This window comes from Eumetopias jubatus, unplaced genomic scaffold (genome assembly GCF_037043125.1).
Source record: "Eumetopias jubatus isolate StellerSeaLion01/CBP00866 unplaced genomic scaffold, mEumJub1_p1.0 scaffold_10, whole genome shotgun sequence".
Classification (NCBI taxonomy): Eukaryota; Metazoa; Chordata; class Mammalia; order Carnivora; family Otariidae; genus Eumetopias; species Eumetopias jubatus.
The window spans coordinates 26,863,215-26,888,402 of record NW_028274816.1 but is presented as its reverse complement, the minus strand read 5'-3'; the positions used below and the strand labels follow the sequence as shown (position 1 = coordinate 26,888,402).

At 45.2% G+C, this 25,188-nt stretch overlaps 1 protein-coding gene across 3 annotated transcripts in view; it reads right to left on the bottom strand.

The window, feature by feature from the left end:
• The window catches only part of HYDIN (HYDIN axonemal central pair apparatus protein), a 312,800-nt gene that overhangs the window by 125,782 nt on the left and 161,830 nt on the right, over positions 1–25,188 (bottom strand). For 2 of the 3 annotated variants that reach the window (XM_028090615.2, XM_088027479.1), the window contains exons 22-28: positions 23,913–24,226; positions 8,335–8,472; positions 7,636–7,717; positions 4,986–5,105; positions 4,498–4,707; positions 1,959–2,096; positions 437–614 (exon numbers count right to left, since the gene is read on the bottom strand). In XM_028090615.2, coding sequence (XP_027946416.2) covers positions 437–614; positions 1,959–2,096; positions 4,498–4,707; positions 4,986–5,105; positions 7,636–7,717; positions 8,335–8,472; positions 23,913–24,226 — 1,180 coding nt within the window. Of the gene's footprint in view, positions 1–436; positions 615–1,958; positions 2,097–4,497; positions 4,708–4,985; positions 5,106–7,614; positions 7,718–8,334; positions 8,473–23,912; positions 24,227–25,188 lie in introns of all 3 variants that reach the window. The other variant, XM_088027478.1, reaches the window with a different exon arrangement.

Genomic DNA, 25,188 nt, shown 5'->3' with positions numbered 1-25,188 from the left:
GGTCAGAACCTTGGTTGCCTTTCTGTACAGTTTTTATTTTAGGATTTCTACTCATTGGAGTAAAATCAGCCTTCACCTCTCAATGGCCATCTGTGAATGTGCCACAATAAGGACAATTCAGGTAGAGACTGTAGCTGGAAGGAATGTGTGCTGGAGGAAAAGGCCTTTCAAAGGGCAACTTCCTGATCCCTCTATATGCAATTCACTGATGGCAAAATCGGTCAAGGGTCTTAATTTTGGTACTGTCATGGACCATATCCTGTCTCATTAAACTCAGGTCACCAGGTCAATTTCAACTCGATTTTTTTTTTTTTTTTTGCAATTGAGGAATCACACAGAAGGAAACCAGTGAGGACTGCCAAGCAACCTTCAAATAAACAAAGCAGAATGCATTTTTCATTCCCCAGTGGGGAAATACTATAGTGGGTAGTAATACCGTGGAGTTTCCTGGGGAGATCGAGGCAGATTCGGGGAAAGATACCCTCTCCACGCAGAGTGATATTTTCTGGGTCCAGGTGGGCAATCTGTATCCGGAAACTCCTCTGAAAGACCTCAGGTACTCCAGGTAAGTAGTACACCTTCAACACCTGCTCTTGCTGTGAACTGATAAAACCCTACGTAGCAGAAAGACCGAAGAGAACGTTAATATTTACAATGGATCCTGCTTCTGGAGACTTAATGGATAGGACAGTCCCACAGGCCTGTTGTGCTGGTTATTCTCCGTTTATTCATATGAAGCTATGCTAAAATGACAACTAAGCAATAGAACAGTTAGGTAGTATATGTGAATGGTTATTTCATAAAAGAGGAAAGATGAATGGCAAATAAATGCAGTAAAAGATGCTCATCCTCATAAACAACCAGGGAAATGAAACTAGGACTGTGATGAATTTTTTTTAAACCACATACTGCCAAAAAGGACCACATTTTGGTGAGAATACGTATCAAAAGACACATATACGTCTGGTGGGAATGCCAATGGGGAAAAAAAACACAGTGAAAAATGTTTTAGCGCCATCTTATCAAAATTGGACATATGCAAAGCCCACGACCCAGGAATTTCACTCCTAGGAAAATTCCCCAAGACAATGCTTCCATCTGCACACCAGGAGACAGGCATGAGAATGTTTGTAGAGGATTGTTTCCAACAGCAAAATTTTAGGAGGGAAAAATCCCAAATGTGCTTTGACAGGAAAAAGAAAGACTGCTTTCAATAGTTATAAAGGGATATCATTTAATGGTGAAAATAAATGAACTACAGCTACATGCAACAACGTGCACTAGTCTTAGAAACATAATATTGGATGAAAAAAAGCAAAAGGTACAAGATTACATTACCGGTGCCATTTTCATAAAACTCAAGATAAAGACAAATCTGATAAAACAGAATTTCCAAGTTTTGGGATCAAGTATATGTATCTGTTTTGTTTTACTATGCTATGCCATCCCCAGTGCCAGGAAAATACCTGGACATAGGGGGTGCTTATAAGTTTGGAAAAATTCATCAACCAAAAGCAGTTTAAGGATGCATCCATGCATGATAAAACTGTACTTTAAAAAGGAAAGGATTAATCCAAGTGGGGAGGAGGCGCTTGGCTTCAAGGAATTACAAGGGAAGTGTGAGAACGTAAGTGGAAACAAACCATTCTTATAATCATGAAAAAAACCCTACAGGGTTATACTGTCTTGTTCACAGTGGAACCGCTGGTTACTGTTCGGTGCCTAGCTCACGCAAGACTCAATAAATCCTTGTTTAATAAATGAGTAAAGTGCTTGGGTTTATGTATTTATTGCTTCTGAGAACCCTTTATTTTTAGTTTAAAAAAAAATCACACCCATCATCCTGGCGGTGAATGTCTAGCATAATCTCGCATGCCACGGGGGTGTGGCTTGCAGGTTTGAACTTGGGTCCTTCCTACCATTGCCCCACAGCCATCGTGGGTGAGGAGGCTACTTACCGAGAAGGGCAGGATTAGGGGCACTCCGGGCAGAAGGTTGTCTGGTGAAGACAGGTGGTCAGTCAGAACCTTGAACTCAAAGCCAACTTTCCCAGTGTTCCTCAGTGTGATCTCATTCTCTGTGACGTGGTTGAACAGCTTGAGAGAAGAAGGGGAACTGCTGTCAGCCACCCTTTGGGATGCTGTTATCATCCTGGCAAAGGCGGGTGGACAAACAAGCCTCACAGACACGGATTTCAGTTTTCATGATCTAGACGCGGGCCAATACGCATTTCGCTGTCACCACAAGGTGGCTGCTGGAGAGGGAGGAGCACCAGGCCCTGGAAACCTGGCTCCACGTTAGCTCTTCTGATGACCAGTTCAGGTTAGCGGGGCTGTGTGTGGGGGTGTCTAACCCTCTGCACCTCAGCTGCTTCACCACAAAGAACTCATAATGGAGGGTCGTAAAAGTAATCTTTCCTATACTAATATTTGTTGATTTTTTGTATAAGATTTGCGTTCAGAATTAGGATTTTTCTATTTATATGGAGAGACATGGGAGTAACAGGCGAGACGTATTTTTTCCTGAGACTTTACTAACACAGTTCAGCAGCTAATCAGCAGGTCCAATAACCACAAACTGAGGCCACTTTGGGGGTTCTCAGGATAAGCTAGGGCAAGGCCTGGCTGCTACAAAGAATACACTCTGAGCTGAGCCAGAATTACTTGCCCAGAAGACCCTGGAGATAAGAATGAAAGAGAATTCTATTTGGTCAACTCCATGGACAAAGTCTCAATAGGTGTCGGATGAATTTGCTTTTAGGCACAATCCTTAACGTACAAACACACATGCACACCCAGAATTCAATAATTATACATGCAGTAGCTATAAATAGGGGGGAGGTGTCTAATTCCCATTATAATTTGGTAGGAGATATGGTTTCTGAGTACATAACACAAATCTAATTGGGAAAAGAAGATGTACAGGCATAGAATTAACTATTATTCCAAAACAAAAATTAGAATGTACATTATTTTACGGCAAAGAATATACTTAAGTATATCTTTTTTTTTGAGATTTTATTTATTTATTTGAGAGAGAGAGAATGAGAGATAGAGAGCATGAGAGGGAAGAGGGTCAGAGGGAGAAGCAGACTCCCTGCTGAGCAGGGAGCCCGATGCGGGACTCGATCCCGGGACTCCAGGATCATGACCTGAGCCGAAGGCAGTCGCTTAACCAACTGAGCCACCCAGGTGACCTTAAGTATATTCTTAAGAGAGAGAGAATGCAAAGAGAAAAAAAAACTGGAGGAGGGAGCTGAGTTGAGTCTTACAGTATGTGGAGATTTGGGGTTGGAAGAGTAGAGAAGAGGGATAATATAAGAGGAAGTACTGAGGCAGGAAGGGCTGGGAAGGAGTAGGGTCGGTGGATAAACCAGTTTGTCCACAAATGGATGAATGGGCTCTAATGGGAAGAAATGAAATTTAATGTGTAAGGAGCATCAGTTAATAGAGGGGCTTAGGAGACCCTCACCCAGGTGGAGGAGCTTGGCTCTGATCCAATGGGTGACAGAGAAAGGGACTCAGGATTGGAGGCTTCCCTGACCCATGCACAGGACTGACACTTTATTAAATGACCACAACCACCTGGGGAGACAGGCACTGCTACCCTATTTTATAGATGAGGGGTCCTGCGGCTTGGAGAGGTCAGGTGATATGCTTAAGGTTCCGGAGTCCATAGGAAGTCAAACTGGGGTGACATCCCAGTTCTTCTGACTACAAAACCATGCTCTTTTCTCAATACTATGCTGCCTTCCCAAATGCTGCTGGGGTTGACTGTTCTGGGACTGAGAGGATGAAAATGCAGTTTGGGGAAAGTCTATGTAGCAGTGCTGTCTAGACGGGTTAGTGGCAGAAGCTATGAATGTGGTGTAATCCCTTCTTCCATGGGGTCCTCGGCATCACCTGGGAGCTTGATAGAAATGCTCGATAGAGTCTGAGGCTCCACCCCAGACCTAATGAATCAGAATCTGCACTGGAACCAGATTCCCAGGTGACTCATATGCACAGTATGGTTTGAGAAGATCTGCTGTCCTATCTCAGGCATGGCTTGAGAAGCCCCGGCGCTGTGAGAACCTCAGTGGCCATGGGAAGGGCAAACCGATCCCAAGGGGTCCTGCAGGATGAATTAGCAAGCATGGATGCTGGTAAGGACGGGGAGGCGACAGAGAGAGTTCAGTGGCAAATGCCTTGGAGACTGTAAACTTATGGGGCTGAGAAGGTGGTAGTGCTGTTGAAAGAGAAGGAGGTCGGTATGGGCTTCTGGATTGAGAGGGAAGGCGTCTAACATGCTGAATTCCAGGAGACAGAGAAGCAAGCGAAAATGCCTGGCCAGCAGTTGGCGGTGGGATGATCAGGGTTAGGGAGGTGGATCAGAGATCAAGGTTAGGGGTGGTGGTGAGACTGTGATGATCCAGGGTTCCAGGAAAGGTTAGAGTGCAGAACTGTGTGCGATGTTTAAGGTGAAACCGGGAAATCTCCTCCTTGTAGTTGGCAATACCTGCAATCCATAGTTAATATCCTTGGTGTCAAAGGAATAGTTGACCAGGGATGCCTCTCCCCTCAGCATTATCTCATAGGTGGGCCCTCCTTCCACTTCGCACAGGGCTTTAGCCTGTGCAATGATATCACAGTGTCCATAGAAGGTGAAGGATATCTGGTGGCTACTATGCGGCCGCAGCACTCCGTAGAGGGGCAGAATATCAAACACCTGTAATACCAAACACCTGTAAGTCATTCTGTAGGAGAGCATCAAAATTGGGATGGAGGGTCTGCAAAGAGTAGGTTAAGCTTTAGTCAATTTACAGGTTAATTCCTGACTTTAATTTGTTTGACTCCATGAAAGATGACTAGCCCAGGACACTGCACATAAATGATGATAATAGGGGGTGTAGTGGCCTGGCAAGATTTAAATTTCCAACTTGGGGCAAGTGCTCAGTAAGAAGAGTCAGTATCACATGACTTCAGGGCCCATGACGTGTTACTTACTTCTTCTATCCCCATGGAAAGCATTTCTTCTCGCTCAAAGATCCATGGGGGTTCCTGAAACTCCACCTGGCTCAGATTTGGGTCTGTTTTTTCTGTTTCAGCAGAGTTAAGTTTTAATCCCTAGAAATTAGAAGTGTGCAGAAAAGCTAGTAAGCATTCACAATGGGTCATCAATGTGTTCCTCCCCACTCAGTGAGAGAAAACTGAAGTATATTATTTATACCTTAAAAATAGTACATTTTTTTTCCTATGGAGATCATTGGACAAGTGCCCAAAATATATGTACAAAGATGTTTACTGCAGCACTACTTATAATAGCAAAACTTTGGAAGCAAACTAAATGCCTATCAACAGGGGATCACTTTAAATGGAGAGTGTGTGGTGCCTCCATCCATGGAGGATAATTCAGTGTATATTTATGGACTGGGAATCATATGTACAACATATTATTGAGTGAAAAAGCAGTTCCATTAATGTACAATTACATATGCCCACCTGAATGTAAAAGCATGTGCAAATTCATTCAGAGATTTGTATATGCAAACAGTTAGCTGGGAGGTTGCTAAAATTTCAGTAGCACTTTTCTATAAATGGTGGCATTTTGAGGATTATTGCTTTCCTTTTTCTGTATTCTTCAGTTTTCTAGAACAAACCTCTTTGAACATAGAAAAAAAGAAAACCTTTAAAAGACAAGTGCTTTACGTCCATATATGTATTCTAAAAAATCCAGAAAATACAGAAAGCTTCAAAGAGAGAAATATAAATCAATTACTAAGTTATACTATAGATGTATGTATATATGTGTGTGTGTATATAATGTGTTTATATAAGGATATGCATTTGTATTCTGACTTGTCAGTTGATATGAGTGCTGCCTTTCCACGTGACAAAATATTCTTCACAAGCATCATCTAAAATACTTTTAAAAAACAGAACATGTGGCCAACAGGTAAGTGATAAGATGATCAACATCACTCATCGTCAGGGAAATGCAAATCAAAATCACAATAAGCTATTACCTCATACCTGTCAGAATGGCTAAAATAAAAAACACAAGCAACAAGTGTTGGTGACGATGTGGAGAAAAAGGAACCTTCATGCACTGTTGGTGGGAATGCAAACTGGTGCAGCCACTGCGGGAAAAATGTGTGGAGGTTCCTCAAAGATTAAAAATAGAATCATCATATAATCCAGTAATGCCACTACTGGGTATTTACCTAAAGAATATGAAAACACTAATTCAAAAGGATATATGCACCCCTATGTTTATTGCAGCATTATTTACAATAGCCAAATTATGGAAGCAGCCCAAGAATCCATTGATAGATGAATGCATAAAGAAGAGGTGGTATATATACCACGAATGGAATATAACTCAGCCATGAAAAGGAATCACTTTTTGCCATTTGCAACAACATGGAATGACCTTGAGAGTATAATGCTAAGTGAGATAAGTCAGTTAGAGAAAGGCAAATACCATATGATTTCACTCCTATTTGGAATTTAAGAAACAAAGCAAACGAACAAAGAAAAAGAGGAGACAAACCAAGAAAAAGACTTTAACCACAGAGAACAAACAGGTGGTTACCAGAGGGGAGATGGGTGGGAGGATGGGTGAAATAGGGGTTGGGGACTAAGAGGACACTTCATATGATGAGCACTGTGTAATATATGTCTAGACTTGTTGAATCACACTATATTGTATACCTGAAACTAATATAACACTGTATGTTAACTCTGCTGGAATTAAAATAAAATAAAAAATAAATATTGAACATGTATTTTTTACTTTATGTATCAGAGACTGTTATAAATCAGTGTTAGAGAACTTCCTCATTTTTTAAAAAAGATTTTATAGTATTGCCTTGTGCAGATACAATTTGGTTTATTCAGCCAGTCTCCTATTGGTGGGGTAAAAGTGTTTCCAATTTTTCTTGCTTTTACCACCAAAGCTGCAGTGTACAAGGAGAGTTACGTGTCTATGAGAATGTAAAGGTGTACCTGGAGAAGAATATCCTAGCAGAGGAACTGTGCATTTTAAATTTTGATACACTCTCCAAAGTGTATGTCATGGAGGCTATGCCAATTCCTAATTTACCTACAAAGTATGAAAATGCTTGCTTACTCCCACCTGCCACTACTGAGACAAACCCTATTTTAAAAGATTGTATATTGTCCATAGATATAGTCATTTATTTTTCTAATTTTTTGCCATTTCTAAAGTGTTGTGACAAACACCTTTGTACCTAAATCTTTTTATCTCCAATGATTTCCTTAGGCCATCCATCTAGAAGGGGAATTTAAAGGTATGAATTTTTAAAGTCCCTTGAGCTCCCCTTTGTTTTTACTGTGGAATGACTGAGGAAAATCTTTCTCCTTTTGTAGGCTCTATCTAGGGGCTGAGAAGAATGCCATGGTTTTGAGGTAACAAGCATTTTCATTAGAGAGAAAAATTTATGTGCTGTGGTGGGTGGCTCTCACTGGGATGCTGGCTCTGGGGCTGTTTGATTGGGAAGTGACCTGGATGATGTTCCCTAGCCTCATCCCACCCAAACCCCAGTGTGACACTTGCCATTGCTCCTGCCTCTGTTTTTGTTTTAGAGGAAGGGCCCTCGACTTGCCAAGCCACGCTGTGGAGAGGAAAACGTACATCTGAGATGACCATGGTGGGCACTTGTACTTTCTTGTATTCTCTTTCTTCGCACCCAGCATCTTCATCCGTGAAGACAGTCCTGGAGAGTTGAATGAAATGTGTTGAATCACTCATTCGGCAACCATCACAACACATTCTTCAGCTAGGCAGTGCTCTGTTACTCCCTGCCCCCAAACATGGACGCTGGGGCACTGGGTTGGCCAATTTTCCATAGGCTCCAACCCTCCTTTCCTGGCCGACCGAGCCAATGTCCAAATAACGAGAAATTCTGGGAAGCTCTAGCAATTCTTCAGACAATTTGCTGTGTCCCCAGTGCTCAAGGTTAAGTTTCATTATTTACTGGAGCATTTTATTGTGAGGATATACTATTTGGCCAACTGCCATATCCTTTTCTGCTTGCTACCCCTGACCTGACCCTGGCTGCAAACCCTGGACAGATGGAGAAAGGGCAATGTGATGGGAAGGGCTTAGTCCTCCAGGACTCAGGAGGCTGTGACTTCCTGAAAGTAGAAATGATTTTCCACTCTATCTCAGATGCACAGTCCAGGGCGTCATGCACAGAAAGCACTCCCTAAACTGTTGACTAGTGAGTGGCTGGATGAACAAATAAGGGGTGAGTTAGAGAATGAAAGTCAGTGTGGAGGAAAAAAATTGCTATTTTAAAAAACTCCATTCTGGCTTTGCCTTTGCACTTACTTAACGAAATCATTTAGATCCATCTTGGGGGACTCTATCGCTGGCACCGCTGGTGAGCTGGCAGAAGCGGAGGTTACTGGGATGGACTCCACCTGGGACAGGGGGGCACTGTAGGCCTTCCTTGGCCATGACACGAACCTACAAAGGCGGGGAGGGGGGCGGGTGGACAGAGGCAAACGTTATTTTGCCAACCAGTGCTCGGTGGGAAAGTGCAGGGAAGAGCAGAGACAAGGAGCCCAAATGGTTGGTTATCCAAATCTACCAAGCTTTCGAAATTGAAGGAACGTCGGTGCGGGGAGGCAGCCTGGCTCCCTATCCCGCTGGGTGGCTGACATTGTTTGTTATTGGAGATCCCGCCTCTGAAGCCATGCCTCTTTGAAGCAGATGCATCGGCAATCAAAGCTTAAGTCAGGCACTTGTGTTACAAAAAAAAGAAGCAGCCACCACCACCAGTCAGGACTGCACTGCACCTCCACCCCACTCCCTAAGGCTTTGGAGAAGAGCGCAAAAGCTCATTTCATCTTCTTCCATGAGCTTCCATTTTGGTTTTTTCCAGGCCCGCTGTCTTGAGTTGACTTTATCTTAGGCTGAAACCACACCATTTTCAGCTGAGGGTCCATGTTGGGCTGGGGGCTGGGAAGCTCATTAAAATAAAGATTCCTGAACCCCATTCTTGGGTAAATTCTGATTCGGCAGGTCTCAGACAGGGCCCAGGAATTAGATTTTTAACAGCCTTCCCAGGTGATTCTAATATACAGCCAGATTTAGGACCCACGGTGGGTAGGAATAGCAACAAGATGGCTAAGGACTGGAGCTGATAATTAATAGGAGGGTATCACTCAGCCTTCCCAGCTAGGGACAGTGCAAATCAGCAGAGGACGATTCGGAGCACTCACTAAATCACCCCAGGTCAGCGGAGACACCTGGGGAGACTCTGCCGAGCTGCCCCACATAACAGCACTCTGTCATCCAACATGTGCACACTCCTGGGATGAACGGGGGGTAAAAAAAGCATATGGGAATATCTGTAAAGCAAAACTTGAAAGCTGTAGCGTGTCTGCAGACCTGAGGAAAAACAACACCTCCGCTAATCATGATACCTGAACAACTGGAAGGGAGAGGAAACAAAGGAGGCTGGGAGAGCAGCCCTACTGCAAACAGACGGAGCCACAGGAGAATGTGAAACCTCTGTCATAATGAAGGCTTTAATTTACCATTCAAAGAAAAAACCTGCTCCAAAAAATTGAAAGAGAATGTTGGTGGTTTGGGAGGATCAGATTTCATCGTACCCTCAGGATCCGATGATTACTTTCCTGTTATGCTGACCCCAACTGGATTAAGTTCAGTTATTTTTAAAAGAGAGTACATAGCAAACAAGGAAAATCAGTATTGCTCCAATTCCAGAGCTCCCCATATTAGCGTCCCCAGAGCAGCCAGGGAAGAACCCCTCCCTTTAGCTGTGACAGATCACGTGAACGTCAGACACCCTGTCCGTTGGCCACACTGGTTTGGGCCCAGCAGTTCCCTCCTCCTATTTTATTTTCGACTCTTGGGTAAGTTAGGATTAATACTCTCTTTTGTGCTGCAGATTTAAAAAGTTCACGAGTCTTGTTTGCTGTTCTCCCTTCACTGGAAGTAGGGCCGCATCCTAATAACGCCCCCGAACATGCTTGTGTTGCAGTTAAGACGTTGTGCCGTGGTTCAGATGATATGCGGAGACCGAAGGGTTGTGTGGTGGTTATGTGCTGGTGTCGGAACAGGCAGCCTGGGTCTCAGGGTGGAGTGGGGGTGGGGGGGGGCGTGTGTGTGTGGGGGGGAGCAGCCTTGCAGTAGACACAGTGACTTCTAATCCAATGATTCATTGCACCTGGATTCTGGGAGTGTCCCTAGGAAGGGTGAAAACCACCACTGGCTGGAAAAAAGGTGTTTGGCTCATATGCTATATATATATAAATTTAAAATAACGGCTGTAGCAGTTGTAGTTGGCATACTGTTTAGATCTCTTTCACCAGGACGATGCATCCATTCACTAGGTGCTCTGGGTGTTGGCTGCCCCTTTCTCTGGCTCAGTGGGAGTTGCCTGGAAGGTTATGCCCTCCCTCCCCTTAGGGTAGGAACTGCAGGCCAGGATGGCTAGATGAGAGTGAGGGCTCTACGTGCCACAAACTCAGAGGCAATTTACACCCCAGAGCTCCCCATGGGGTCAGGCAGATCCCCTAGTTCTCCCCTCAGCCTGTCTCATTTTTCTTACAGTTTCTCCGGAGAGCCTCCCTCGATAAAGCACCTGCCCAAGAATCACCATCTCAGGCTCTGTTTCTAGGGAGACCACCGCAGCATTATATGATTCCAAAGATAAGAAGGCCAAATCTTGCTTCAAGGGACTCAGAGGCCAGTGGGTCAGAGTCAGAGACATAGGAATGGGTATCATTCAGGATACAAGTGCTCTGATGGCAAGACATGCAGAGTGCACAGTGGTTCAGTTCAAGGCTGGGGCGGGGGCCGGGGGGTGGGTTAGAAAGCCAGGGTTTGAACTCTGGCTTCCCCATTCACACACTACGTGACCTGGGTACTGTGTGGGTGATAGAATCCTTCTCATCTGATTGCTTGAGGCTTAATATGCAGAACCCTCAGCAGGGTGCCTGAGTCAGGGTAAAAGTCCAATGCCCTGAGCTGCTCTTGAGCTGGGGCTAAGCGGGGGAACACCTTCATTGTTGGGATTCAGATGAATTCCCTCCCTTCCTCTACCTCCACTCATCACAAACCTGCTCCAGATTAGATCGGCCCTTGTTTTCTATCTCATGTTAAAAGTAGGCAAATTCCTGAGCCCCTCCAGGCACAAACAAAGTCCCAGCCACGTTTCCTTATTTATTGCCTGGCTTTGTGGTCTTACAGTTGCTGAACCTCCCACGTTGAGAAGCAAATGACAGATGGGGCTGGCTCAGTGCCTTCCCTACCAGCTCGTCCCAGCTCTGCCACATGAGAAAGGGAAGCAAACTGCAGACACATACCCCTTATGAAAGCAGCCTGCCTTAGCCCTTTGACTTATGTCCCAGAATGCTTCCAACTGGTCACCTCTGCTAAGGGGGAAGTTGGTGGCACATCATTGATTAGCCGAAATTCAAGTTACCCAGAACTTTGGGGATAAAATCATATTTTTAAAGGTTCCCCAAAGGCGTTGCAATCGGAGCTTCTAGAACAGTGAAGCTGTTCTTCTCCCTGCAGCTGTCCATTGGAATCACCTGCTGAACTATAAGATCAACTGATGCCTGAGTCCCAACTGCAGACATTCTGATTTACTTGGAGTCAGGATATTTAAAAGCTTCCAACATGATTCTGCTGTGCACTCAAGGCTAAGAACCATGGACAAAGAAGATGGTGGCAAGAAGGTCACAAAAATTGGTGGTCAAACAAGAGCCATGCTATGGTCTGAATGTTTGTGTCCCCCCAGATTTCCCCTAACCTGTAAGGTGATGGCATTAGGAGGTGGGACCTCTGAGAGGTGATTAGGTCATGAGGACGGAGCCTTCCTGATTGGGATTTATGCCCTTATCCAGGAGAGCCCACAGAGCTAGCTCGGCCCTTCCACCTGTGAACATACAGCAGAAAGACACCATCTGTGAACCAGGAACCACTTCTCACCAGACAGACACCAAGCCTACCTAGGTGTGCCACTATCTGGGTTTCTCAGCTTCCAGAACTGTGAGAGATGGATATGTGTTGCTTGAAAATCACCCAGTCTCTGCTATTTTGTTATAGCAGTCCAAACAGACTACAAGAGGCCCGAGTTAAGTACCTGCAGCTAACACTACTCATCACTTACTCTCTACCAGGTACTATTTGAAACGCTCAATAAGGACTCCCTAATTAAATCTTAACAACAGCTCGATGAGGTAGGTATTGCGATGGTCCTTGGTCTTCAGATGACAAAACTGAAGCTCAGAGAGCTAGTAAGTGGCTGAGATAAGTTAGCCTGGCACCAAAGCTCACACTCTTAACCAACTTTGCTGGGTGGTCTACCTCCTTAACGGGTAAGGGCTTATCCTTGGTTACTTCTGCCACGCCAGGCCCATGGCAGTGACTTGCAGGATTTTTCACTTTAGGGGTAACTGGAAGCCACAACATAAAGAACATACAGTGTATTGTCTAGAACCTTTTTTTTTTTTTTGACGATGAGGGCTCCATCCTGATTGTAATCTAGGTAAGGAAAAGCAAGCCACAACTGACCTTGCCTTGAAGTGACATCCCACAAAGAGTTTTGTTGCAAGATGAGTAGTGGAGGTATGTACCCAGAATCTCCATGAAGCTCTCCAGAGGGATTTCTGTGAGAAATGGCCACTTCTATAAAAGCTCCAGAAGGTGTCCCCACTGCTACATACTCTTCGAAAGACGGCCAAACAGGTAGGTAGGCTGTGAATTCTCCCTTGTAATCAGTTTCAAAGCCCTTTAGAAATACTTTCAAAACAGGATGGTTTTTTCAAGTTCATTTCTTTTAATGTCTGGTCTTCAGTAGATGTAGCCAGCTTTGGGGGATTTTAATTAATATGAACACATAGATAAATCAAATAGACTCTTTTTAAGAATCAGATCACTAAATGAACCAAGCAGACATAACCCTAACTCAGGTTCAAATATGCACTGGTGCTTTCCACTGATTTCTTTAGAAGCCAGCTTCGCTCACACTGAATATCTACGAGGCTGGTACCCTCCGCTGGGGCTGGAGGCACCGGGAAAATGCCTTAAAAAGAATGAATCTATAATAAGGTGCCTAGAATTCTTCTGTAACAACATTAAAGCAGGATGAAAAGTTTCATTACACTCAAAACTGAAATGAAAAACAGCTCAGTTCATTTCTTCATGGGGTAACAGACGTGGTATCTCAGGAAATTGGATGAACTGACTGCAAACAGAAGTAGATGATACGATCCCTTCCGGTGATCACCTTCAAGTTACATATGAAATGAGCAAAAAGCCCACCCTCTTCAAAGGTCTCCTTCAAAGGTTTGGCCTTGATCTCTTGTGGGCCCACTACAAAGGAACTTGTTTCTGGAAGCTCAGACTTGAGAGATGGCTATAGTCTTCCCATCAGTCCCAGAGGTTAATCTGACCCCTTGGACAGATAAATTCTCTGGCCCATCATAGCAGGAGAGGAGATTCTAGGTGGATGGGCCATGGGTGGCCTGATGAGGAAGGCATGGGAAGCTTCTAGGGGCATCACCATGGAGTATAAGCAGGTCAACTGGAGGCTGACCTCATGCTGTTCTCTTTCACTAGGGGCTTCAAATTTACTAAGAAGGTCACACATTTATAATGGGGGTGATGCAACATTTGCTTTATTATTATAAAATCTGGAAATTTGGCCAAGGACACGTATAGGGGGAAAACCATCATCTCCAGGCCAAGAAGAGGGCCTAGAATGGATCCTTCCCTCATGGCCCACAGAAGGAACCAACCCTGCCAACACTTTGATCTCAGGTTTCTAGCTTCCAGAACTGTGAGAAAATGCATTTCTGTTGTTTTAGCCTTCCAGTCTGAGGTAAACTAGCAAACTAACATAAAATAGCACACTAATATAAACACTCAATGTTCCTTGGAACTTTCTCTGTGGGAATTCCTGTTAGCTTATCCATAACTCAAAATTAAAAAAAAAATATATATATATATATATATTTAAATTGGCATTTTAGCCCACTGTGTTACTGGAAATGGAACTGTTTCCCTGCCATTTAAAAACAAATTCCCTTTTCCTGGTTTATGTGGCCACTTCCTTCTTTCTCAGCCTTCTTTGCTGAGTCCTCAATTTTGCTTACTCTTCCAATCAGAGTCCCTTTTTGGGCCTCCTCGAATCACAGAATGCTAACCTGAGAAAGCACATATCCTGGTAACCCCAGCACCTCATCTGCAGGGTGGAAAGAAGATAGACCGAAGAAGACAAAACTGCACATCCTGCAAACTCCTTGCATGTTGTCACTGGACTGAGAAGAACTCAGATTTCCACCCTCATCTTTGCCATCCCCTGTTTCTGCCAGAAGTTCTTAAATGAACAGATGGGGCTAAGGGCCATCTGTAAATGCATTGTGAGGAGCTAAGTGTCTAAGACAGAGATTTACAAATCTGTTATTTTTTTTTTTTAAACGCATCCATGAAAGTCCTGTTCACTGGAAACTATTTCTGTTGTTCACTTGGTCTCATGTAGCACCCGACTACTCACCAGGTTGTGCTGAAGGAGCTCAATTCCTACACTGATTCTTGCTCTGTGGTGGGGGTGGGTACATATTCACGGAGCTTTATTGTCATCTTGTCCAGTCGCAGACCCTCTTTCTCCTACTACCACCAAATCTGAACTGTTCCCCTCCTCACACAACAGCACTATCACCAACCCACCTAGTTCCTTGAACCGAAAATCCAGCCACCAACCTTGATAGACCCTTTTCTTCCCCCTCATAACCAGCCCCTCAGCAAGTCCTATTCGGTCCTCCTCTAAAATACCTCTCACCTGCCTACAGACCACGACAGTTCTCACATTACTGAAGTCCTTGGTACCACAACTTATACATTTAGCTCATATTGGGGATCGCACTTGTCAATTTCTCTTTCCCATTCTTTCTCCTGACGCCAACCCAACAGCTACTCCAACTTGACTGCTGTCAAGCCCTGCTGTTACTTCTTGCTCGGGCCAACCTGATTCTTAGAGGCCAATATGGCATCCTTCAAATATTGTGAAAAATCAAAACAAAAGGTTTTAAAGTGAGGTTCTGCAGTGGTTCTCTGGTGACACACTGTGAAGCACAAGAAGGAAGAGCCAGTTTGGGTTCCCGGCTTTTGAGGTGCAGGGAGGTGGCTGGGCCCCACAAGCTGCCTCTCCACTTCTCAGCACACGTGTTTTGATGGTGAGTGGGGATGAGAACATGCAAGAATGATTCAGACAAATACTAAAACCACCACCACCACAACCAGTGGTTTATAAATTCATATGGACAGGGATGGGTCTCATTTACCTTTGCAATCTCCACAGCACCTAGCGCAATGTTTGGATAGAGTATTCACAAAAGGTTCATTTAAATGAAAGATGGATATATAGTAATAGAATATATAGAAAAATATTCTTTGATATGTCAGTAAAGACAGCAGTTAAGGCAAGGGCTTTGCACTCAGTGCACACCTGGAATCTGGGTCCATTGTGTGGGCTCAGTTTCAAGGGGAGAATATTAATACTTCCCAGGACTGCTGTGTGACATGAGCTAAGATACGTAATGGGGTTAGAATTGTGGCTGGCACAGATAAGCACACAATTATAGTTCCTTTTTGGTCAAAATTACAGAACTTCCTCTCATGCTCTTAAGATTTGGCCCTACACAATTGTCTACAGGAAATAATTGCTACAGGAGACATATTTCGCTCTGAAAGGCTGCTAAAAGAGGTTTTTCTCATAGTAAAGATACGGATTTGTTCACTGCATTGGTGGTCTGATCCTAAGGTTTCAAAGATGGGGATGTTATCGTTCATGTGAAAGGTCAAAGCTGCAGAAGGAGAAAAGGTGAAGGTGCCTACGAAGCCGGAGCTCTGTGCTCCATGGTGACAGGGCAGTGGGGCTGGGAATAGGCACAGAGGCCTCATCGTGAGTTGCTTTCCTGTGTCTGAGGGGCCTAGCAGCTGACCATGTCCCTGGGGCACTGGTAAGGTCCCTCAGATGGCCTTCGGAGAAGCTGGTGCCAAATTTCATAATCAGATGCCCATTTCTTTGGCTGGGACTCACCAAGGAAACACAAGGGGTCTGATCGGTCATTGTGGTGGGGGTGTCTTCGCTCTTTGTGATCTGGGATCCAGCCTCCCTTTCTCGGCTTCGGTGCCTTATGTTCCCCTCTGGCAATTAGCCTCTCTCTCACTTGCAGCCTAGCTCTGGGGCAGCACTGGGTTCTTCAGGCCTTAGCTGAGGAATGGACACAAGAACCAACCACAGCCAGTGAGTTGCAGCAAAACATTTGTTGGCACTTATTTCAGAGAAAGAGCCTCTACCTCTTTTCCCTAGACTTGAACCTGGCATATGAGAGCTGGAGCTGCTGGAGCTTCTGAGTCATCTCGCAACTGTGTGTGCAGGGCCTGCCCGAGAATGGAGCTGACACAGCAGAGGGCAGAGCGAAGAGATGGTGGGGGAGATAGGAGGTACAGGTGACATTGCCTGACCTTGGCTCAAGCTGTGCCTGAAGCCTATACCTAGACACTTTCCGTTACATGAGCCAATGCTTTTTTTTCTTTTTTAAGTTAGAGTCCCGTTTGCTATAAATGAGAACCCAAAAGTTCCTTATGGCGTTATAAAGTCATCAGTATTGAAAATCCATTTTTAGAAGCCAATTTGGACTGGCAGAGAGTAGAGGGAGCACGAACACTTGGTGCTGGCAAGGTTGGGGTGTCTGGTAGGTTGAATAATGGGCATCCTCCACATGTCCCTGTTGGAACCCCCATAACCTGTGAATGTTTCCTTACATGGCAAAAGAGGGACTGTGCAGATGTGATTAAGTTAAAGTCTTGTGATGGGGGAGATGGATCTGGGTGAGGCCAATGATATAATCACAGGTGTCCTTACAAGAGGGTGGCAGAGCGTGATGCTACTGCAGAGAAAACAGGGGGAAGTGGCGATCTCAGCAGAGGCAGAATGATGGGAAGACACTACGCTGTGGGCTTTGAGGATGGAGGAAGGGGCCAGGAACCAAGGAATGCCAGGAATGTGGCTCTAGAAGCTAGAAAAGGCAAGAAGGGGATTCTCCTAGGTTTTCCCTAGAGCCTCTGGAGGGAGTAGAGGGAGGATGGTCACGTCCATGCTTGGTTGAGGGAAGTGGATTCAGACTCTTGACCTCCAGAATGGGAAGAGAATAACTTTACTTTGTTCTAAACCACTCAGTGTATGATGATTTGAGGAGTAATAAGAAACTAATACGGCGGTGGGGGCAGGAGGAGGGTAGCCCCCCTTCCCACTGGCTTCATTCCTTGGGCTGTGAAATCATCCTGACTCAGACACAGGTTGAAGAGAGTTAAGGAAGAAAGGGGCCTGGAGGGGCTTCGAGCTTGACTTGGCGTTGTGCCCAAGGCCAGCTGTGGCCACTGCTTCTGTCCCCACTCCGGCCCCTTCGGCTCCCTCATCAGAGCTGCGTTTCCTCCTGTGCCAGGGCTCCCTGCTTGCTTTTATCGCTTATCTAAACTTCTCTGGGAGGTGGACAAGAAAAAAATGTGAGTGCAGGAGCTTCAGGCTTTCTGAGGCATGCAGGGCCGGTGGGGAACAGAGAGGGGTATTTATGGAAGGGACCGAAGCTTAGGCAGCGAGAGGCACCTGCAGCCCTCAGGCTTCAGACTGATTTCAGGAGAAAATGTCTCAAAGCTGCCCCTGGGATGCTGCTTCTCAAACATGGTCTGGTATTAACATTTAATTAATGAACATTAATTAACATTTTTTTGGTTTCCTCAATAAAGGAGTATCTGTCAGGGCTGGCATTTACCCAGCACGTATTACATGAGAGGCACAGCTCCGAGAACTCTGCAGGTAGGGGAGTCCAAGGTCACAGGGGGCAGGCAGCTGAGCAGGAAGATCCTCAGAGTCCAGGCTCTTGGCCAGCACACTGAGCAGCTTGGGACAGCTGGATGCGAGGATACCCTGGGCCTGTCCCCATGCAATCAATAAAGCTGTTTTTGTTTCAAAAGAAAACTAAAGAACCTGGCTGTGGGGAGGCGTGGTGGGAAGGACAGGGAGGTGCACTGGGCCGCCCGGCTCCAGCCTTGGTGAATGCAGCCTGGCACAGGAAAAGGATTTTCTACCCTTTGTCTGAAAGAAAGGGGTCTGGGTCCGTCATCTTGGTGTCTAAGAACCCAGTAGCTCCAAAACTTTAGGGTCCCGGGGAGTGCTTCACTTAGCGGCACTTGGTGTGAAGGAATGAAGGAGAGGAAGGGACCCTTTGAGCACCAAAATACAGCCAACAGTTTCAGATTTTCTTTTTTATCTCAGTGACACATGCGCTTCTAGACACATCTCATTCAGTCCTCATGACAGCTCCTTCAGGTGTCTGCATTATCCATACTTTATGGGGATGTAAACCAGAGCACAGGGTCATATGGCCAGGAGGGCAGAGCCCGGATTCTAACTGGCTATGTCCGACTCCACAGCCCAGGACCTCAACGACCACCAATATATCATGACTTAGAAAAGTTCCACTTTGGGGGCAACAGAAATTGAGGAATGATGCAGAGACAGATGGAAGCATCCAGAAACGAGGCTTCCCCTACCTTCCCTCCAGTCCTTCCACCCTCCTCTTCCAAACACAATGTCAGACAACTGATGCTCATCACAGAAAAATCAATGTGAGAACAACATGTGTTCCTCTGCTTCAGGGCTGGGTGCCCTCAGGCCCCTGTGCTTGATTTATCTATAATCTGATTTGGAACCAAAAGGCCACACTGGAGAAAGGGGAACCCTCTTACAATGTTGGTGGGAATGCAAACTGGTGCAGCCACTCTGGAAAACAGAATGGAAGTTCCTAAAAAAGTTGAAAACAGAGCCACCCAATGACCCAGCAATCACACTACTAGGCATTTACCACAAAGATACAAATATAATCATTCAAAGGGACACCTGCACCCCAATGTTTATAGCAGTAAGATCCACAATAGCCAAACTGTGGAAAGAGCTGAGATGTCCATTGACAGATGAATGGATAAAGAAGAGGTGGTATATATACACAATGGAATACTACTCAGCCATCAAAAATGAAATCTTGCCATTTGCAATGACGAGGATGGAACTAGAGTGTATTATGCTAAGTGAAGTAAGTCAACCAGAGAAAGACAATGAACATATGATTTCACTGATATGTGGAATTTAAGAAACAAAACAGAGGACCATAGGGGAAGGGAGGGAAAAATAAAACAAGACGAAACCAGAGAGGGAGACAAACCATAAGAGACCCTTAACTCTAGGAAACCAACTGAGGGTTGCTGGAGGGGAGGAGAGTGGAGGGATGGGGTGGCTGGGTGATGCATTAAGGAGGGCATGTGATATAATGAGCACGGGGTATAAGACTGGTGAATCACTGAACTCCACCTCTGAAACTAATAATACGCTATATGTTAATTAATTGAATTTAAATAAAAAAATAATAAATTTTTTTAAAAAGGCCACGCTGTCCTTGGAGACCACTTGGCCACGTGCTCTAAGTTCTAGCATCACGCGGCCCTGAGCTGGGGCAAAGATGCCAGCCGAGCTAACATCTTTCTCACCTCCTAGGGGTTAAAGGCTGCTTCACGTGTGGGCTGCCTGTGTGTCTCTTCCACACAGATGCCGTGAAGCATCATTTTCTCGACCAGCTGAGCAGTCACGCCAAAGAGACAGACCCAAGAAGGGACACGTTCCTACGGCGCTGGCTCTTGCCAGCAGACATACCTGCACCTTATCTTTCACCCCGGCTTCCTCATGACATGTGTATGTACGCACGGCCTGGCCTGTCAGCTCCCAAAGTCAGTCCCGAACCCAGTCATGTACATGAACTCACGTGGATAAGCAGGTGTCTAAGACAACGACCGGCTTTCCTCTTAGGGAGTGCTTTCTTAGCATGCTTGTCCATTTTGCTTCTGTCTTTGTTCTTTTATGTGATATGAGGGCCAATTCGGAAAAAAAAATAAAAAGCTTAAACAAGAGAGATGCTTTAAATGGCCCAGAAATGCCTACAAAATCACATCCATGCACACATGCGTGTGTACACACGTGTGCACACACAGCAGATGTATGTGTGCTAGGACAGGGAGAGATGGTGAGAGTAGCTGGACATCCTCATATCCAGCCAGCCCTAATAAAAGAAAAAGAACAGCCTCTTTCTTTTACTAACGGTAAGACTTAGGAAAATTCTAATTGGAAAAGAAAGGTTAGTGTTGGTATACCTGATAAAAGTGACCTTTAGCCAATGAGTGGTTTATGTTTTTCTGACTATCTGCAGAGAAAGCCTGTCTGAAAGGCAAGTGGCATTTTTTTTCTAATCAAGGTGACATTTATACCTTGAACCTTTCCATTTGATAGGTGCCAAGAAGCCAACAGAAAAGAATCTTTAATCAGTGATGAAATGATTCTCCCTCACCACAAATACCCAGGGCGGGGGGAGGAGTTACAAATTAGAAAATGCCTTTTGAGGACCTACTCTGTGCTGGGCTCTGGGATCCAGAGGTGACAGGACGGATGAGCTCCCTGGCCTCAAGGGGATGAAGAGCCAGCCGGGACGTTGGACACTGAGCCATAATTACAAGTGTGATGTATCCCGAAGGAGATGGGCTACCAGGGCCCACAACAGGGGAGGCCAGGTAGGGAAGGGTCTCCAGACAGCTTCCCGGGGAAGCACACTGGGGCTGAGACTTGACAAGGGAGCAGGGGCTGGTGAGGTGGGGCGTGGGAAGAGCTTCCAGCAGAGAGTGCAGGCTTAGACAGGAACGACACTGGACGGGAAAGGGGCCGGCATGGTGGGGGCCGTGAAGTGAGAAGAAACTGGGGAGAAACACAGGGACAGCCCATGCTGAGCTTTACTGAGCACAGTAGGTATTTTGTACTTCATCCTGAGAAGCATGGGTCCTCACTGAAGGCTGAAAACCAGGGCAGTGACCTGTTCATCACTTGGTTACCTGGATGGATGATGGAGCCCGGCTGGGGGCATTAAAATGGTCCAGACAAGAGAGGATGGTGACTTGAATTAGGGTAATCACCATGGAAATGGGAATGAGGAGGTTTTAGAAGGCAGAATAGGTAGCACTTGGTGATGGGTTTGCTGAGTGAGGTCAGGGATGGGAAGGAATCTAGATGCCTCTCAGGACAACACTGTGATTCTTGGGGACAGGTGGCTCTGGAGGAGAGGCAGGGAGGGGGCCTGGGAAGAGCCCGAGTTTGGCACGGGCCATGTTGGACATGATTCACCTGGGAAACATCCAAGAGGAGATGTCAAGAAGGAGAAGGCCTTGGGACTCAGCAGAGGGTCTAGGTGGAGACAGTCAGAAGCCTCAGTGACAGGCATTAGCTGCCATTACAAGAAGAGCAGGGGCCTAGGAGGAAGCCCTGCATCCCACAAACAGTGCACCTGTTCCTGGCCCAGGGCTGAGAAGGCGTGGAAGGTTGAGGGGATGAGCAGGAAAGCAGGAGAGTGCAGTGTTATTCAAAGCAAGAAAGGCAGGTGTTTTGGAAGGAGGGGTTGGGTAGCCATGTTGAATGAGGCTGAGTTATCTTTCTGAAGAAAAAAGAAAGCAGACTTTGTTGCCTCTGGTTTACAAATCTCCCCACTGCTTCCAAGAGTCTTTTAAACTCCTTATCTCAGGCACCAGGCCTCTCACATATGACTGCCAAGCTACACCCTAGACTTCTCCCTGGCTTCTCCCCGGCCAGTGAAGTCTGTGCTCTAGCCACGCTGACGGGCCCTCTGTGGACACTGGTAGATGCATCCTCGCCCTTCCAGGCTTCATTCTCCCATATGTCAGCTTTTGTCGGGAGATCTGCCCGACTCCCACCCCATTCAGTCCACGGGGTTCTGAGGTCACCACGGCAGCCCTTGGTGTGGGGCAGGTGGCCCAGACAACGCTGATCAGTACTTTGCCCTCCACTGAGCCACTGACTTGGGGAGGGGACAGGCAATGTGACTGAATTGGTCTGATCAGAGTGAATTTCCAGAGAGTTCTGGGACAAGGCCTAATGTTCCTTTCTGGGAACTCAGATCTGCAAGGATGCGGCCCCAGGAGTGCCGGCAGCCATGTGGGGACCATGGAAGAAAAGCTGACCTGAAAACCTGGCTAACACACAAGAGAGAGCAGAGCTGAAAGATGGGGCCCCTGGCTCTGGTGACACTGTTTGAGCCTCACTTTAAGCTGGGCCGGAAGCCAGAGTGAATCTGGACTTTCGAGTTGTAGGAGCCAGTGAATGTCTTTTCCTTTTCGTTTTTGTTTGGGGTCAGGTTTCCTGTCACTTGTGACAGAATGCAATCCATGAATCCTAACTAACATAAACATGCTATTCCTGTTAGGTAGAGTGTTTCCTTGTTGCTCCACCGGAGACACTGAACTGTGCTTCTCAGGGCAGTCTTCTTGGATTCTTCTGAGCTGTCATCCCTGCTCTGTCCTTCCTCAGAGCCTGGTGTTATCACATGTTCCCTCTGCTTCCCCCAAAGCCTCAGGCCAGGGATAAAGTCTTATTCACTTTTATATCCCTGACGCCTCACACATTGTCTGATGCATAAGAGTCACTTATCCAATGTTTTCTGAATGACTCTCTGAGTGAATGAGTGAATGAGTGAACAAATGAATTATAAGCAGAGGTTTGATATTGAGATATAGGAAGATCCTTAAGATGGGGAAAATGGTTAAAAAGATGCTTAAACCATGAAAAATTAAGTGCATCATTTCCAGTATTGGCCAAGTATATTTTCAAAATGCCATTATTTTAATTATGGAAATGGCCTCTCAAAAATGAAAAATAAAGCATGTCCCTGGCTCCTGGATAGAATAAACTCATGTAGCTATGTTACATCAAAATAACTTCACAGAATCTGGTATTCAAAGTTCATTAGGTCAGGTTGGCTGATTTCATCCCAAACCGAAACAGTCCTTGGCATCTAATGAGCAGGCTCTGTCATTCGGGCCCCGGCCCGGCTTCAGGGCTACGCTGGGTCATCATTAGATGTCTTTGAAAGACATCGAGAGCAAGCCGTGGTTACCATGGTAACAAGCAAGGGAAGGGAAAAGCTGGCTGTCATCTACAAGATGAGGCTTGCATACAGGAAGTACTGTCGAGCCAAGGAAACAACATGAGACTTTCCTATTCAGAGTGACTACTGGACATTCAGGGGCTGAACACAGAGCTGGCCAAACATCCAAGAGGGAGATATACAGAAGCCCGTTTGTTCTGGTCACCAGTGAGGCTTTGGACTCCCCAAGAAAATGTTCCTAAGGCCCGAAACAGGGTGTTTATTGTTTTTTTTAAGGAGTGTTTTCCAAATTAAGTTTGGATTTAGCTTTTAATTGAACAGAGAGACACTTCTAAATCCAAATATCGTGAAAACGGCTTTCCTCTTTCAGCACTCACCACCTCCCACTACTTTGTGCAGATATATACGTCTGCATGGACATGTGTGTGTATATATATGGGGTAGACTCGAACCCACTGAAATATGCAGAGCCTGGAGCTCAGTGCAGCACATACTCAACGTATTGTAATCCTCGATTCGTGCTTGGGTTTGAAATGCTTAAGAAAACGCTATAAAGACTTCATTTTTTAGTGACGAATTTCTAATGATCCAACCACTCAATTCAAAATTAAAGCAGGCTTATGGATACTGAGCTGCTAATCTGGGGGTAATAGGGGCTCTCAACTCAAAGATGTTTCATCTGGTTTTCCCATTTGAAAATCTAGGATGAACCATGATTTGAGGCCCTTTGTTCTTTCTGTCAGTAATCAGTTGTTGGAACTGAAATGTGAAAGACGAGCACACAGAATTCAGGAAACCTAGTGCAAAGCCGAAAGGAGAGGAAAATGACCAGTAGAGAAGAGCTCTGAAGAACTGCCGGGCAGGTGGTACCTTATCTGATTTTCCTCGTTGTCCACCAGGAAGAACCAGCGGAACTTCACCACCAAGGGGCTGCAGTTGGTCATTGTTATGTATCGGATCACCTCGGTATCATTCAGGATACAGCCAAAATCCAGCTCCATGGTCTCAAAGCTGAGGTTGGGGTAGTTCACTTCTCCACGCAGGTTCAGGCTATCTACTTGAGGGTGCTCCATGTACTTGATCGCTAGAATTTCTTCTGCCACCCAGTTGTTCAAATCATTTCTGTAGGAAGGGTCAAATTTGACCAGCAAGTTTTTTTCTCCATCAATCTCCAGTTTAATAGGCTACAAACAAGATAATGGGGGAATTACTAACCTTTGTACTATGCATTTCTAACCTGCTCCCTCAAACAGGACAACCGAAGTGATTTATATGTATTTATGTACCTACACACATGCAGATGCACACACATATATATACACACAGATTAGTATGAAATATATATATATCCACACTTCTCTGGTCCGTAATTATATATTCACACTATGCATAATTAAATAGCTAGTATATCTAAATCTATATAGATTTTACACTGTATTGGTAACTATAGATATTTTATATACATTTTATTAGTTGAAAATGAAAGCAAGGAAAATCTGGACAGGAATCATTTGAAGGAAGGGATTTTGGTAATAGTTGTGAAGTTATAAGGATTGAGGAGTTGTAAAAGGGAAAGTCTGCAATGAATAACTATTTAAAATACTCTTAACTGGGCACCTGGGTGGCTCAGTTGGTTGAGCGACTGCCTTCGGCTCAGGTCATGATCCTGGAGTCCCGGGATCGAGTCCCACATCAGGTTCCCTGCTGAGCAGGGAGTCTGCTTCTCCCTCTGACACTCCCCCCTCTCATGCTCTCTCTCTCTCTCTTTCATTCTCTCTCTCAAATAAATAAATAAAATTAAAAAAAAGAATTAAAAATTAAAAAATAGAATAAAATAAAATACTCTTAACTGAAAATAAATTAGATTGTAAAATGCTCTTCCTAGACAAGTGGGAAAAATCCGTTGCTTAAGAAATTTTTAAAAGGCTTTTAAAGCCCTGGGGGAGGGGCTCTGGAGCGGGTGACCCAGAAAGGGATGGATTAAGCAATTTAATTTCTTTACTCATGTCTGCAATTCTAACTCTTAAGTGCAGTGTTATCTACTTTCTGCTATTTTCTATTCAACTTAAAATGACACTCGGAAGCTTGACAGAGTTTGTTCAGTAGATTGTGTTTATCCTTTTCTCTCTTTGATTCAAATTCCCAT